At 47.8% G+C, this 13325-nt stretch overlaps 1 protein-coding gene across 1 annotated transcript in view; it reads right to left on the bottom strand.

Annotated features, from left to right (window-relative positions):
- Positions 1-13197, bottom strand: part of LOC140429842 (structural maintenance of chromosomes protein 2-like) — a 55885-nt gene extending 42688 nt beyond the window's left edge. Inside the window, exons 1-6 of the mRNA XM_072517324.1 lie at positions 12730-13197; positions 6873-7022; positions 4965-5087; positions 4727-4765; positions 3359-3469; positions 1460-1504 (exon numbers count right to left, since the gene is read on the bottom strand). Coding sequence (XP_072373425.1) covers positions 1460-1504; positions 3359-3469; positions 4727-4765; positions 4965-5087; positions 6873-7022; positions 12730-12897 — 636 coding nt within the window. The 5' untranslated portion in view covers positions 12898-13197. The remainder of the gene's footprint in view (positions 1-1459; positions 1505-3358; positions 3470-4726; positions 4766-4964; positions 5088-6872; positions 7023-12729) is intronic.
- Positions 13198-13325: the final 128 nt, after the last annotated feature.

Here is a 13325-nt window from a genome sequence, read left to right as displayed (position 1 = left end):
TCTTTGACAAAACATTTGGCCACCAGTCATAATATCTGGTTCTGTGGCTTGGTGTCAAACATTCATTGATAATCGTTCCCGTGAAAAGCCCTGGGACATTTATATAAATTTTGTTTTATAATGAAGATTAGCTCTCAGGAGTTTAACAGTTTCTAAAAAAAAAAAATCAAGACTTTAAAGTCCAGCATTTCAATCCAGTCAGGCATGAATAACCGTCTAATTTAGTGGCGCCTCTGTAAACAATCTCCACAGGACTTTCTCCCATCAACCTTCTCCAATAAAAACAGAAAATGCTGGGTAAACTCAGTAGGTCTGGCAGCATCTATGCAGAGAAACAGAGTTAATGTTTCGAATCCAAATGATCCTTCTACAGAACTGAAGCAAGCATTAATATTCTCTCCTCTTTGGAGTACAGTTGCAGAGACTCTGGTTGTCTTCCGTGTCTTCTAGAATCTTCCTCAAGGGTTTAACATTCACAAGAAAGCCTTGACAACCAGTGTCAGCATACTAAACAACACCGACCATCACAGCAGAATTCAGTCCCGTCCTCGTACAACTTTCACAGACACGGATTTCCAGGAAGAGCAACAGCCGTGACCATTAACCTAGGAGTGCCTCAACCCAACTGCAGTAACCTCACCCCCATCAGACTCAAATTTGGGTAAATGAGCATGAACATGATCTTTCTTCCATGTACTGCTCAACTAATACTGGGCAAATTAATTAAGGTTATAATGCAAAGAAAGGCATCAACAAATTATAAAAAAAGTAATTAAAATTCAAAGTGTTAAGAAAATGGACGATGCAGACTTGAGGTGTGAAGGCAGCATCTGCAGCATTTGGGATGATATTTTACGTTTCTAGACCCCCATTGTGATATGCTCAGCTATAGTTTAAAAAAAATATTTTTAAGATGACTTTCTTCCCCCATTTTCTATAACAATAAACGCAACAAATAACAGAAGAATTGATGCAAAACTGGTACAGACAGAACAAGAGTTTTGCCTGCATAAATAGAAGCAAAACCTGACAGATCAGATTCAGAACAGGTCTGCTGAGGAACGAGAGACTCCAGCTTAAATGCCGGATCAATCCAACAATTAGATATCACAGTGAGTGGGGAAACGAGAACAAGAGGGTAATAAGGAGACAACTCTGAACATGTCTCCCAGCCTACAAATGCCTCTATCTCTCCAGGTATTGAATGCTCAGCGATAGTTGACTACAGGCTGCCTCAGTGAGGAATTCTACAGGAAGGAAAGCAGAACAGCATCCTAATGGGAAAAATAACATTAGAAAAGCAGATTTTCCATTCCTGATTGAATGAAATGGAAAGTAAATAGGATTTGAGAGTCCCGGGGTCCTTCAGGTACTTGGTTAAATTCAGAGATTATATACTAACTGTCAAAAAGACAGATTATTACCTTCTTTTCCAATAGGGAAGCCATTAATTACATACCTCCTTCAGTTTCTGAAGTGTTGGAGTAATTTCCTCTTCAAGAATCTAAAATATAATAAAGTCCAGCAAAAAAGATTAAAAGATTAAAAGATTTAGAAGATTAAACAGAAGTGCTTTTACCTTGTTTCACAAATTAAAATACATAAAATTGAGTTGTTGCAACATCAAGAATATTGTACTGGCTTCGGTGTTAAACATGTCCACTCGTGTTAAACGTCTCCACATATACAGCTTCTGAGTATTCTGAAGAAAGATTTTTTTTTTAAATTGACTGGTATATCCAGATGACCTACAACCCTCAAACTGCATAGACATCCAAAGACAACGCACCTACACTTTGTCTTATTAGGTAGCAGGGAACACATGATAAGAACATTTATCGCAAGTGCAATTTAGTAACACTCCAGGCATTAATAAACTGCAACAAAAGATCTGTTGTTGTGGTCTCTTGCGAAGTTTTCTTTCCCAAAAGAAAAATCCAGTTTTATTTTTGGCATTCACAACGTTTATTGTGAATGCCAAAAAATGTGTTCATTTAGAAACTCTAATTACACAGTGTGGTATGGGCCAATTCTGGAACTGGAGCAGGCTGGCTATACGGGTAATTGAGTGGGCATAATGAGTTGAGGGAATAAGTTCAGCCAGGGAAGATTTCCAAGTAAATGTGTGGATGTGTGCATATGGAGCAGGATTGCAATTTCAACAGGGAGACAGGATAGCTGCTAGCAGGACTTCGACTGACAGTAGCCAAATTAAAGTTACACACGGAGGGAAAACAGGCAATCTAACCATAAAGTCCCCTTAATAAAAAAACGGTACAATTCCAAGTCTTGAATTTGTGAAATATTACACCTACAAGAAATGCAAGCTGGATCAGGGATGTGGGTGGCAGCATGCAATTTCCCTTCGGGAGTGCTTTTTAGGAAAATACTCCATGAAAGAGAATAGCCATAAATTCTCCCGGGCAAATAGATGTCATCAATTGGGAATCACGGGCTTCCTCATGCACCCATGTCAGAGATATCAAATCCAGCTTCTTTGGAGTTCCAGAATTCATGTAATCTACTGATCCCAAAATTCCAGCATGGCAGAAACCAATGTAGGAACTAATTCAGCAGCACAAATCACTGAACAGAATGAAAACAGTGCTACAGAAAAAGCAACATTGGAGAATGATACCGAACTAAAAAGAATGCCATCCAGTCCCTTCTCCTAAACCTGAATAGAATTGTTTAAATCGCAATATTCTTCCACCCTTGCATTGATTCATGGTGAGCATCAGCAAGCTGCCAGCACCTCACCCAATGCAATAAGCTATTTAACTGCAGCGTGATATTTATCTTACACATCACGCTCCGTCGCAGATGGTATTGCCCAAATTAATATTTTTCCCTTTAGTTCAGAGAAGTGTTGATGTTAATTGTAATAAAAAACAGAAAATGCTGGAAAAACTCAGCAGGTCTGACAGCATCTGTGGAGGGTGAAGCAGAGTTAATCTTTAAAGTCCGTGTGACTCTTCTTCAGAGCGGAGTACATACAGGAGAGTACGTTTCTATATCCATTACAGATGGAGTAATATTTTTCTTGTGGTTTTTGAAATTTACTCATTCAAGAATTAATTAAAAATCAAATCAACTGTATAGCACAGTGGCTTCTGTGCATTAGGTAGTTTCATTTAGCAAGTTAAAAATCCTCGAATTCACTCTTGTGTTTTAAAACCAAGAGCAGCACAGGTTAAGCTCGGTAACTTACCATTGCCCCAAACCACTTACCATCAGCGCTCATTCAGAAGAAAAATACTGTGGGTGTTTGAAATTTAAGTAAAAGCAGAAAATGTTGCAAAGACTGCACCAGTGACGCAACATCATTACTTGCTGTGAGAACAGGAAACCAATTTACCGTGTGAATTTCTTTCAGCTTAGCCTCCTTTTTCTCAATTGTTTTCTGGGCCGCTAACTTCTTACACTCGTACATTCTGGTCCCTGCAGCTTCCTCAATCAAGGATAGGATCTAAGGAAAAATAATAAAGAATTAACCTCTCCATTGCCCTTCAAACAGACTATTTTAAATCTACACACAACAGAATACTGAAGCTGCACACAGCAAAATTTAATAAAACTGTTCTAAAACAAGTACGCGCTGGTCACATCATTAGCAGCCTGTAAACCTGGGGTTGTTAACGTTATACTAGGCACCTGATATCCATTCTTTAACTGATTTCTATGAAAGCTTCTTTCTACAAAACTCTGAAATATGCATCCTTGACGCGTCTGTCAAAGCCGCACATCTCAGCTGAACTTAAAAATGGAACACACTTGGGGGCGGCAGCACTGCGGTGCAGTGGTTAGCACTGCTGCCTCACATCACCGAGGACCCGGTTCGATCCTGGCCCCGGGTCACTGTCCGTCTGGAGTTTGCACATTCTCCCAGTGTCTGCGTGGGTCTCACCCCCCAAAAAGATGTGCAGGGTAGGTGGATTGGCAACGCTAAATTGCCTGATTATTGGAAAAATGAATTAGGTACCCTAAATTTTTTTCTAAAAATGGAACATGCTTAAGTTTTGTACCATTGAATTACCTTTGCACACAAATACAACTATTAACAGCAGCCACAAAAACAATGCAAAGTTGATTCTTAGGAACAGGAAGACAGAGCATATCTAAATACTTAACATTCTGTGCCAAATATGGATAGGACAATGATACATAAAACAACTCCTCACACAAATTCTCCATTTCACCCTACCAGTAGAGTATACATGATGGTAGTGTGGCTGGAGGTGTAGGAAAAAAAACTAACTGGTGCTAGGTACTAGCTCAGTGGCTCCCAAGTACAGGAATTGGAATTCTATTCTGCATTTACTGGTATTCTATTCTGCGTCAACAATCATTTAGCTTTCGAACAAGCTGGTATTGTCTTCTACTCTGCTGAATGAGATACCTGAACTTTCTTTTTCATTCAGTTAAATAAATGGGTTCAGTTCAGTTAGACAACCGTGTACCAGTCCTATCTTCAGCTATATTCATATTGGGATCAGGGATCATTTTTGCTTATCATCAAGTTCACAATTTTATAGTCCTTGGAACAGAGGTTCCTACTCCTGTAAATTGCTAGCAGTTGGGTTTTACAGGTACAACCTCTAGAACACAGGATCAGGGAGTAGTTCTCCAAAAAGTGTATGATTAGGTCATTCAGGTCAGAACCACCATTCACATGGCCTATAGAGATAATTCATGACATTAGGCATCAGACACAAACTATACTTACCTCCGGAGGCTTCATATTCAGAACTTTAGTGATGCGGCCCTAAAAACAAAATCAATTTTATTATAAAAACCCACTACAGTCTCTATAAAAAGTGTAACAAGCATAATGGCTTTCAATTAAAATGGTGACACTTTTTCTTTAATACTATTTGTTTGAGTAAGTTCATTGAAACAAATATTTCAAATGGAAATTACATAAATGTCTAGCAGCAAAAGCACCTGAATCTTTAGGTACAAACCTGCATGATAAGGAAGTGTGGATTGTTGACATTTAGACCAATTGAACAGAAGAGGTCTTGCACTCTGGTATTGTTTGCATTCACACCATTAATTAAGTACTTGTTTCTCCCACCAATTACCACCTGCAAAATAAATTGCATTCATATTGCCAGCCGTTTAAAATCAGAATTTTAAAAAGTTTTGATTTTAACTAGATTAGTACAGCTGAATTCAGCGTAGAAATAGTTCTCCTAAAAACCTGTGCAAGCTCCCTCAGTCTTTTACAAAAATCAGTGAATAGAATGGTGAATTCCTCAAACAATTGAACCAGCACATTCCATTTAATCATAGAAACATCAATACCACTTTTATGCCAGAATTGGAAAAAGTGATGTTTTTCTTTCAATGGGTTGTGCAATCTCTCAACCTGGAAATTTATCTTAATTAGGACTCCTTGCAGAACAGTTGGGAAGAATGATACTTAATACACTTTTAAGAATGGCTTCTATCACTGCTTCTTAAGCTACAGTCTGCAGACTTCTTGGGGTCCAGGGCACAATGTGAAAGTGCATGCTGGGAAATGGGGGCGGAGTGTGGCTCCTGCATCTTTTTTATTCTTTCATGGGATGCAACTGTCATTGGCAAAGCCAGCATTTGCTGCCCACCCCTATTCACACTTGATATGGTGGTGGCCTTCTTGAACCACTGCTATGTGGTGTAGATATACCCACAGTGTCTTCAGGGAAAGTTCCAGGATTTTGTGCCAGCAAGTGAAGAAGTATATATCTTTCCAAGTCAGGATGGTGTGCGACTTGCAGGGGAACTTGCAGGTGCGTTGTTCCCATCAGTCTGCTGTTCATGTCCTTCTAGATGGTAGAGGTCACAAGTTTGCAATTACTGCCAAAAGTAGCTTGCTGAGTTCCTGCAGTGCATCTTGTAGACGGTATTCACTGTTGGTACTTTGCGCTAGCAGTGGAAGAAGTGAACGTGGTAGTGGATGGAGTGTCAATCAAGCAGGCTGCTTTGGCCTGGATGATGGGAGCTTCCAGAGTATTGTTAGAACTGCACTTATCCAGGCAAGTGAAGAATATTCCTTTATACTCCTGACGTTCCTTGTAGATGGTGGACTGGCTTTGGGGATTCAGGAGGTGAGTTACTTGCTGCGGGATTCACAGCCTCTTACCAACTCTTGTAGCCACAGTATTTATATGGCAGGTCCAGTTCAGTTTCTGGTCAAAGGTAACCCCAGGATATTAATAGTGGAGGATTCAGTGATGGCAATGCCATTGAATGTCAAGGGGAAATGGTTACATTATATCTTGCTGGTGATTGCCATTGCCTGGCACTTGGGATGAGAATGTTATTTGTGAATGGTACCAAACACTGAGCAATCAGTAAACATTCCCATTTCTGACTTTCGACCTAGGACATTACCCAGAGGACCTCAAGCAGTAATGTCCCAGGGCTGATATTGTTCTAAAAATCACTAAATATGACTCCAACCAGAGTAGAGTTCCAAAGAAAAGTTGATGTTAACTCTGTTTCTCTCCACAGATGCTGCCTACTGAGTTTTTACAGCATTTTCTTTTTTTATAATAAAGTATCCTTTGTCTGGCAGATCAACCATTGTGCAAAATTTGGTTCCCGAACCAGGAATCTAAACCAGGCTGCAGGGCTGAGCGCGCCAAATCCTAAACACTAGGCTGTCAGGCTATGGAATATAAAATGGATTTCATTCCAAACCAAAAGCACAATGGGGAACAAAAGAAAAAGAGGAAAGAGAGTGTGAAGAGGATGTGTTGCTGAAATCTTACTAACAATTCAATGTTTAATCTCACACAGTTCCTAAAAATACCTTTCAATAGACTCACTAAGTTTTCATGTCAACATGGTGGAATTTTAAACACAATAAGAACATTGAAGAGCACCTGTCTTGAGACTGTAATTTCATCATGTGTCTCAAAGCCCAGAGGACTTTGTTTTTTGTCAGAGTTATCAAAGGTAATTGAGACAGTGGCTTTTGTAATCCCGGCTTGTCCATTTTTGTAGACCAAATCCTGAAGGTTACTAGCTCGCACCTAACAGCAAAGAACAAAAGAAAGTTAATGTCAATGAAAGTTTCAGCATAAAAACACTTTCAATATTATATTGCGATCAAATTAAATAGCAATGTTCAATTAACACCCAAAATTTACTCAAGTCAGTCAATGGATCGTGGTTTTCCTGAACCCCTTGATCTCTCACGGTCGATGCTAGTTAGTGACCAGTTACAGACCTGCGACAGCACCTGATACAGTGCCACCCTCATCACTGACCCCCACCCCACAGTCTCACTGACCCAGGACAAGCACCACCCTTCCTCAATGACCTGGGACAGCTTCCTCCCTCACCAACCTCAAACAGACTATACCCCCAAGTGGCCTTTTGTAAAATTCATTTATGGGAAGTGGGCATCGCTGGTTAGGCCAGCATTTATTGCTCATCCGAGTTGCCTTCTGAAGGTGGTGGTAAGTTGCCTTCTTGAACCGCTGCAGTCCGAGGTGCAGATACACCCACTGTGCTGTTAGGGAGACAGCTCCAGAATTTTGCCCCAGCGACAGCAAAAGAACGGCGATATATTTCCAAGTCAGGGTGGTGAGTGACTTGGCGGGGACCTCCAAGTGGTGGGGTTCCTAGGTATCTGCTGCTCTTGAACTTCTAGATGGTAGCAGTCGTGGGTTTGGAAGTCGCTGCCGAAGGACCCATGGTGAGTTCCTGCAGTGCATCTTGTAGATGGCACAATGACTGCCACTGGTCGACGGTGGTGAGGGTTTGAATGTTTGTGGAGGGAGGAGCAATCAAGCGGATTTGCACGGAAACATCCCACATTCACGAACAGACACAGCAGATCCCACACAACTGCTCTCACCTTGACCCAACTCTGCCACCCCTCCCAGTGCAACCCCACCTTCCCACCACGGCTCAGACCACTGCCACCCCCATACCTAGACTCTGTCCGAACCCCAACTCCACCTCTCCCTCTTCACCCCCTCCCTACCAATAGCTCCCTCCTCTTCCCCCCCAATCTCTCCCACTTCTTCCCCCCCAATCTCGCCCTCTTCTTCCCCCCCCCAATCTCTCCCTCTTCTTTCCCCCCCAAATCTCTCCCTCTTCTTTCCCCCCAATCATCACCCCTCCCCCAATATCAACCCCTGCAATCTCTCCCTCTTCTTCCCCCCCACCCCCAAATCTCTCCCTCTTGTTCCCCCCACCCTTAAATATCTCCCTCTTCTTTCCCCCCAATCTCTCTTCTTCCACCCCAATCTCTCCCTCTTCTTCCCCCCCAATCATCACCCCTCCCCCCAATATCAACCCCTGCAATCTCTCCCACTTCTTCCCCCCCACCCCCAAATCTCTCCCTCTTGTTCACCCCCCCCTTAACTATCTCCCTCTTCTTTCCCCCAATCTCTCCCTCTTCTCCCCCCCAATCTCTCCCTCTTCTTCCCCCCAAAAAATCATCACCCTTCCCCCCCCAATGTTACCCCCCCACAATCTCTCCCTCTTCTTCCCCCCAATCTTCACCCCTCCCCCCGAAAATCAACACCTGCAATCTCTCCCACTTCTTCCACCCCAAATCTCTCCCACTTCTCCCCCCCACCCCCATATCACCCTTCCCCCCATATCACTCTTTCTCCCCCCCCTCCCATCACCATATCACTCTTTCTCCCACCCCCATATCACTCTTTCTCCCACCCCCATATCACTCTTTCTCCCCCCTCCCACCCCCCATATCACTCTTTCTCCCCCCCTCCCACCCCCATATCACTCTTTCTCCCCCCCTCCCACCCCATATCACTCTTTCTCCCCCCTCCCACCCCATATCACTCTTTCTCCCCCCTCCCACCCCCATATCACTCTTTCTCTCCCCCTCCCACCCCCATATCACTCTTTCTCCCCCCCCTCCCACCCCCATATCACTCTTTCTCCCACCCCCATATCACTCTTTCTCCCACCCCCATATCACTCTTTCTCCCCCCTCCCACCCCCATATCACTCTTTCTCCCCCCTCCCACCCCCATATCACTCTTTCTCCCACCCCCATATCACTCTTTCTCCCCCCCTCCCACTCCCATATCACTCTTTCTCCCCCTCCCACCCCCATATCACTCTTTCTCCCCCCCTCCCACCCCCATGTCACTCTTTCTCCCCCCCCTCCCACCCCCATATCACTCTTTCTCCCCCCCCCTCCCACCCCCATATCACTCTTTCTCCCCCCTCCCACCCCCATATCACTCTTTCTCCCCCCCTCCCACCCCCATATCACTCTTTCTCCCCCCCTCCCACCCCATATCACTCTTTCTCCCCCCTCCCACCCCCATATCACTCTTTCTCCCCCCCCTCCCACTCCCATATCACTCTTTCTCCCACCCCCATATCACTCTTTCTCCCCCCTCCCACTCCCATATCACTCTTTCTCCCCCCTCCCACCCCCATGTCACTCTTTCTCCCCCCCTCCCACCCCTATATCACTCTTTCTCCCCCCTCCCATCCCCATATCACTTTCCCCCCCCTCCCACCCCCATATCACTCTTTCTCCCCCCCTCCCACCCCCATATCACTCTTTCTCCCCCCCCCACCCCCATATCACTCTTTCTCCCCCCTCCCACCCCCATATCACTCTTTCTCCCCCCTCCCACATCACTCTTTCTCCCCCCCTCCCACCCCCATATCACTCTTTCTCCCCCCTCCCACCCCCATATCACTCTTTCTCCCCCCTCCACCCCCATATCACTCTTTCTCCCCCCTCCCACCCCCATATCACTCTTTCTCCCCCCCTCCCACCCCCATATCACTCTTTCTCCCCCCCTCCCACCCCCATATCACTCTTTCTCCCCCCATATCACTCTTTCTCCCACCCCCCATATCACTCTTTCTCCCACCCCCCATATCACTCTTTCTCCCACCCCCATATCACTCTTTCTCCCCCCTCCCACCCCCATATCACTCTTTCTCCCCCCTCCCACCCCCATATCACTCTTTCTCCCCCCTCCCACCCCCATATCACTCTTTCTCCCCCCTCCCACATCACTCTTTCTCCCCCCTCCCACCCCCATATCACTTTCTCCCCCCCTCCCACATCACTCTTTCTCCCCCCTCCCACCCACACATCATTCTTTCTCCCCCCTCCCACCCCCATATCACTCTTTCTCCCCCCTCCCACCCCCATATCACTCTTTCTCCCCCCTCCCACCCCCATCACTCTTTCTCCCCCCTCCCACCCCCACATCACTCTTTCTCCCCCCTCCCACCCCCACATCACTCTTTCTCCCCCCTCCCACCCCCACATCATTCTTTCTCCCCCCTCCCACCCCCACATCACTCTTTCTCCCCCCTCCCACCCCCACATCACTCTTTCTCCCCCCTCCCACCCCCATCACTCTTTCTCCCCCCTCCCAACCCCATATCACTCTTTCTCCCCCCTTCCATCCCCATATCACTCTTTCTCCCCCTCCCACCCCCATATCACTCTTTCTCCCCCCTCCCACCCCCATATCACTCTTTCTCCCCCCTCCCACCCCCACATCACTCATTCTCCCCCCTCCCACCCCCATATCACTCTTTCTCCCCCCTCCCACCCCCATATCACTCTTTCTCCCCCCTTCCATCCCCATATCACTCTTTCTCCCCCCTCCCACCCCCATATCACTCTTTCTCCCCCCTCCCACCCCCATATCACTTTTTCTCCCCCTCCCACCCCCATATCACTCTTTCTCCCCCTTCCCACCCCCATATCACTCTGTCTCCCCCCCTCCCACCCCATATCACTCTTTCTCCCCCCCTCCCACCCCATATCACTCTTTCTCCCCCCTCCCACCCCATATCACTCTTTCTCCCCCCCTCCCACCCCATATCACTCGTTCTCCCATCCCCATATCACTCTTTCTCCCGTTCTCCCACCCCCATATCACTCTTTCTCCCCCCTCCCACCCCATATCACTCGTTCTCCCACCCCCATATCACTTTCATCTCCCCTCATATATATCACTCTTTCTCCCCCCTCCAACCCCCATATCACTCTTTCTCCCCCCTCCCACCCCCATATCACTCTTTCTCCCCCCTCCCACCCCATATCACTCTTTCTCCCCCCTCCCACCCCCATATCACTCTTTCTCCCCCCTCCCACCCCCATATCACTTTTTCTCCCCCTCCCACCCCCATATCACTCTTTCTCCCCCTTCCCACCCCCATATCACTCTGTCTCCCCCCCTCCCACCCCATATCACTCTTTCTCCCCCCCTCCCACCCCATATCACTCTTTCTCCCCCCCTCCCACCCCATATCACTCTTTCTCCCCCCCTCCCACCCCATATCACTCGTTCTCCCATCCCCATATCACTCTTTCTCCCGTTCTCCCACCCCCATATCACTCTTTCTCCCCCCTCCCACCCCATATCACTCGTTCTCCCACCCCCATATCACTTTCATCTCCCCTCATATATATCACTCTTTCTCCCCCCTCCAACCCCCATATCACTCTTTCTCCCCCCTCCCACCCCCATATCACTCTTTCTCCCCCCTCCCACCCCATATCACTCTTTCTCCCCCCTCCCACCCCCATATCACTCTTTCTCCCCCCTCCCACCCCCATATCACTCTTTCTCCCCCCTCCCACCCCCATATCACTCTTTCTCCCCCCCTCCCACCCCCATATCACTCTTTCTCCCCCCCTCCCACCCCCATATCACTCTTTCTCCCCCCCTCCCACCCCCATATCACTCTTTCTCCCCCCTCCCACCCCCATATCATTCTTTCTCCCCCTCCCACCCCATATCATTCTTTCTCCCCCTCCCACCCCATATCACTCTTTCTCCCACCCCCATATCACTCTATCTCCCACCCCCATATCACTCTATCTCCCACCCCCATATCACTCTATCTCCCACCCCCATATCACTCTTTCTCCCCCCTCCCACCCCCATATCACTCTTTCTCCCCCCCATCCCACCCCCATATCACTCTTTCTCCCCCCATCCCACCCCCATATCACTCTTTCTCCCCCCATCCCACCCCCATATCACTCTTTCTCCCCCTCCCACCCCATATCACTCTTTCTCCCCCTCCCACCCCATATCACTCTTTCTCCCCCCTCCCCCCCTTATCACTCTTTCTCCCCCCTCATCACTCTTTCTCCCCCCCCCATCACTCTTTCTCCCCCCTCCCACCCCCATATCACTCTTTCTCCCCCTCCCACCCCATATCACTCTTTCTCCCCCCTCCCACCCCCATATCACTCTTTCTCCCACCCCCATATCACTCTTTCTCCCCCCTCCCACCCCCATATCACTCTTTCTCCCCCTCCCACCCCCATATCACTCTTTCTCCCCCTCCCACCCCCATATCACTCTTTCTCCCCCTCCCACCCCCATATCACTCTTTCTCCCCCTCCCACCCCCATATCACTCTTTCTCCCCCTCCCACCCCATATCACTCTTTCTTCCCCCCTCCCACCCCCATATCACTCTTTCTCCCCCTCCCACCCCCATATCACTCTTTCTCCCACCCCCATATCACTCTTTCTCCCCCTCCCACCCCCATATCACTCTTTCTCCCACCCCCATATCACTCTTTCTCCCCCCTCCCACCCCCATATCACTCTTTCTCCCCCTCCCACCCCCATATCACTCTTTCTCCCCCCTCCCACCCCCATATCACTCTTTCTCCCCCCTCCCACCCCATATCACTCTTTCTCCCACCCCCATATCCCTCTCTCCCCCCCCCAATATCACTCTCCCCCCTCTCTCGGACCTGGGACAGGTTACTGATGCCCAGCAGGAAGCAGATGGAGTCCAGGATGTTGGATTTGCCGCTGCCGTTGAGGCCGGTAATGGCGTTGAAGAGCGGGTCGAAGCCGTTAATCTCCGTCCTCTGCGCGTACGACTTGAAGCCGTCGATGATGATGGATTTGATGTACATCTTGCCCGGGCGGGTGGGGTTCAGTCCCGGCCTTCTGCCCAGCGGCGGCGATCAGCCGCTCGCGCTCCGTCCAAGGGTTTGAATTTTGGCGCCAACCGCCGGCCGTTTGTTCAATGTCTCGGCAACAACTTTACACTCGCCGTCAACCCGCAATTTTAAAGGGAATGCCTCCACTGCAGCGCCAAAGAATTGTCGCACTTGCGAGCGGTCTGCATTGTTCTCAGGATAATAAACTATTCCCCATTCAACGGCGGCTAAATCCAAGTTGTTGTTGTAGTTTCTGTAACGGCGGCGGCCTGGCGCCGCCCGATGACGTTGCCAGAAAGGGGCGGGGTCCGCCAGCTCCTCTTAAAGGGGCCGCGACCTCATAGGGAATCCCCACAGCGCAGAAGGGGGTCATTCGAGTCGGCACCGACCCTCCGAGAGAG

This window comes from Scyliorhinus torazame, chromosome 9 (genome assembly GCF_047496885.1).
Source record: "Scyliorhinus torazame isolate Kashiwa2021f chromosome 9, sScyTor2.1, whole genome shotgun sequence".
Taxonomy (NCBI): domain Eukaryota; kingdom Metazoa; phylum Chordata; class Chondrichthyes; order Carcharhiniformes; family Scyliorhinidae; genus Scyliorhinus; species Scyliorhinus torazame.
The sequence above is the reverse complement of the archived record's forward strand: the minus strand, read 5'-3'. Positions and strand labels throughout refer to the sequence as shown.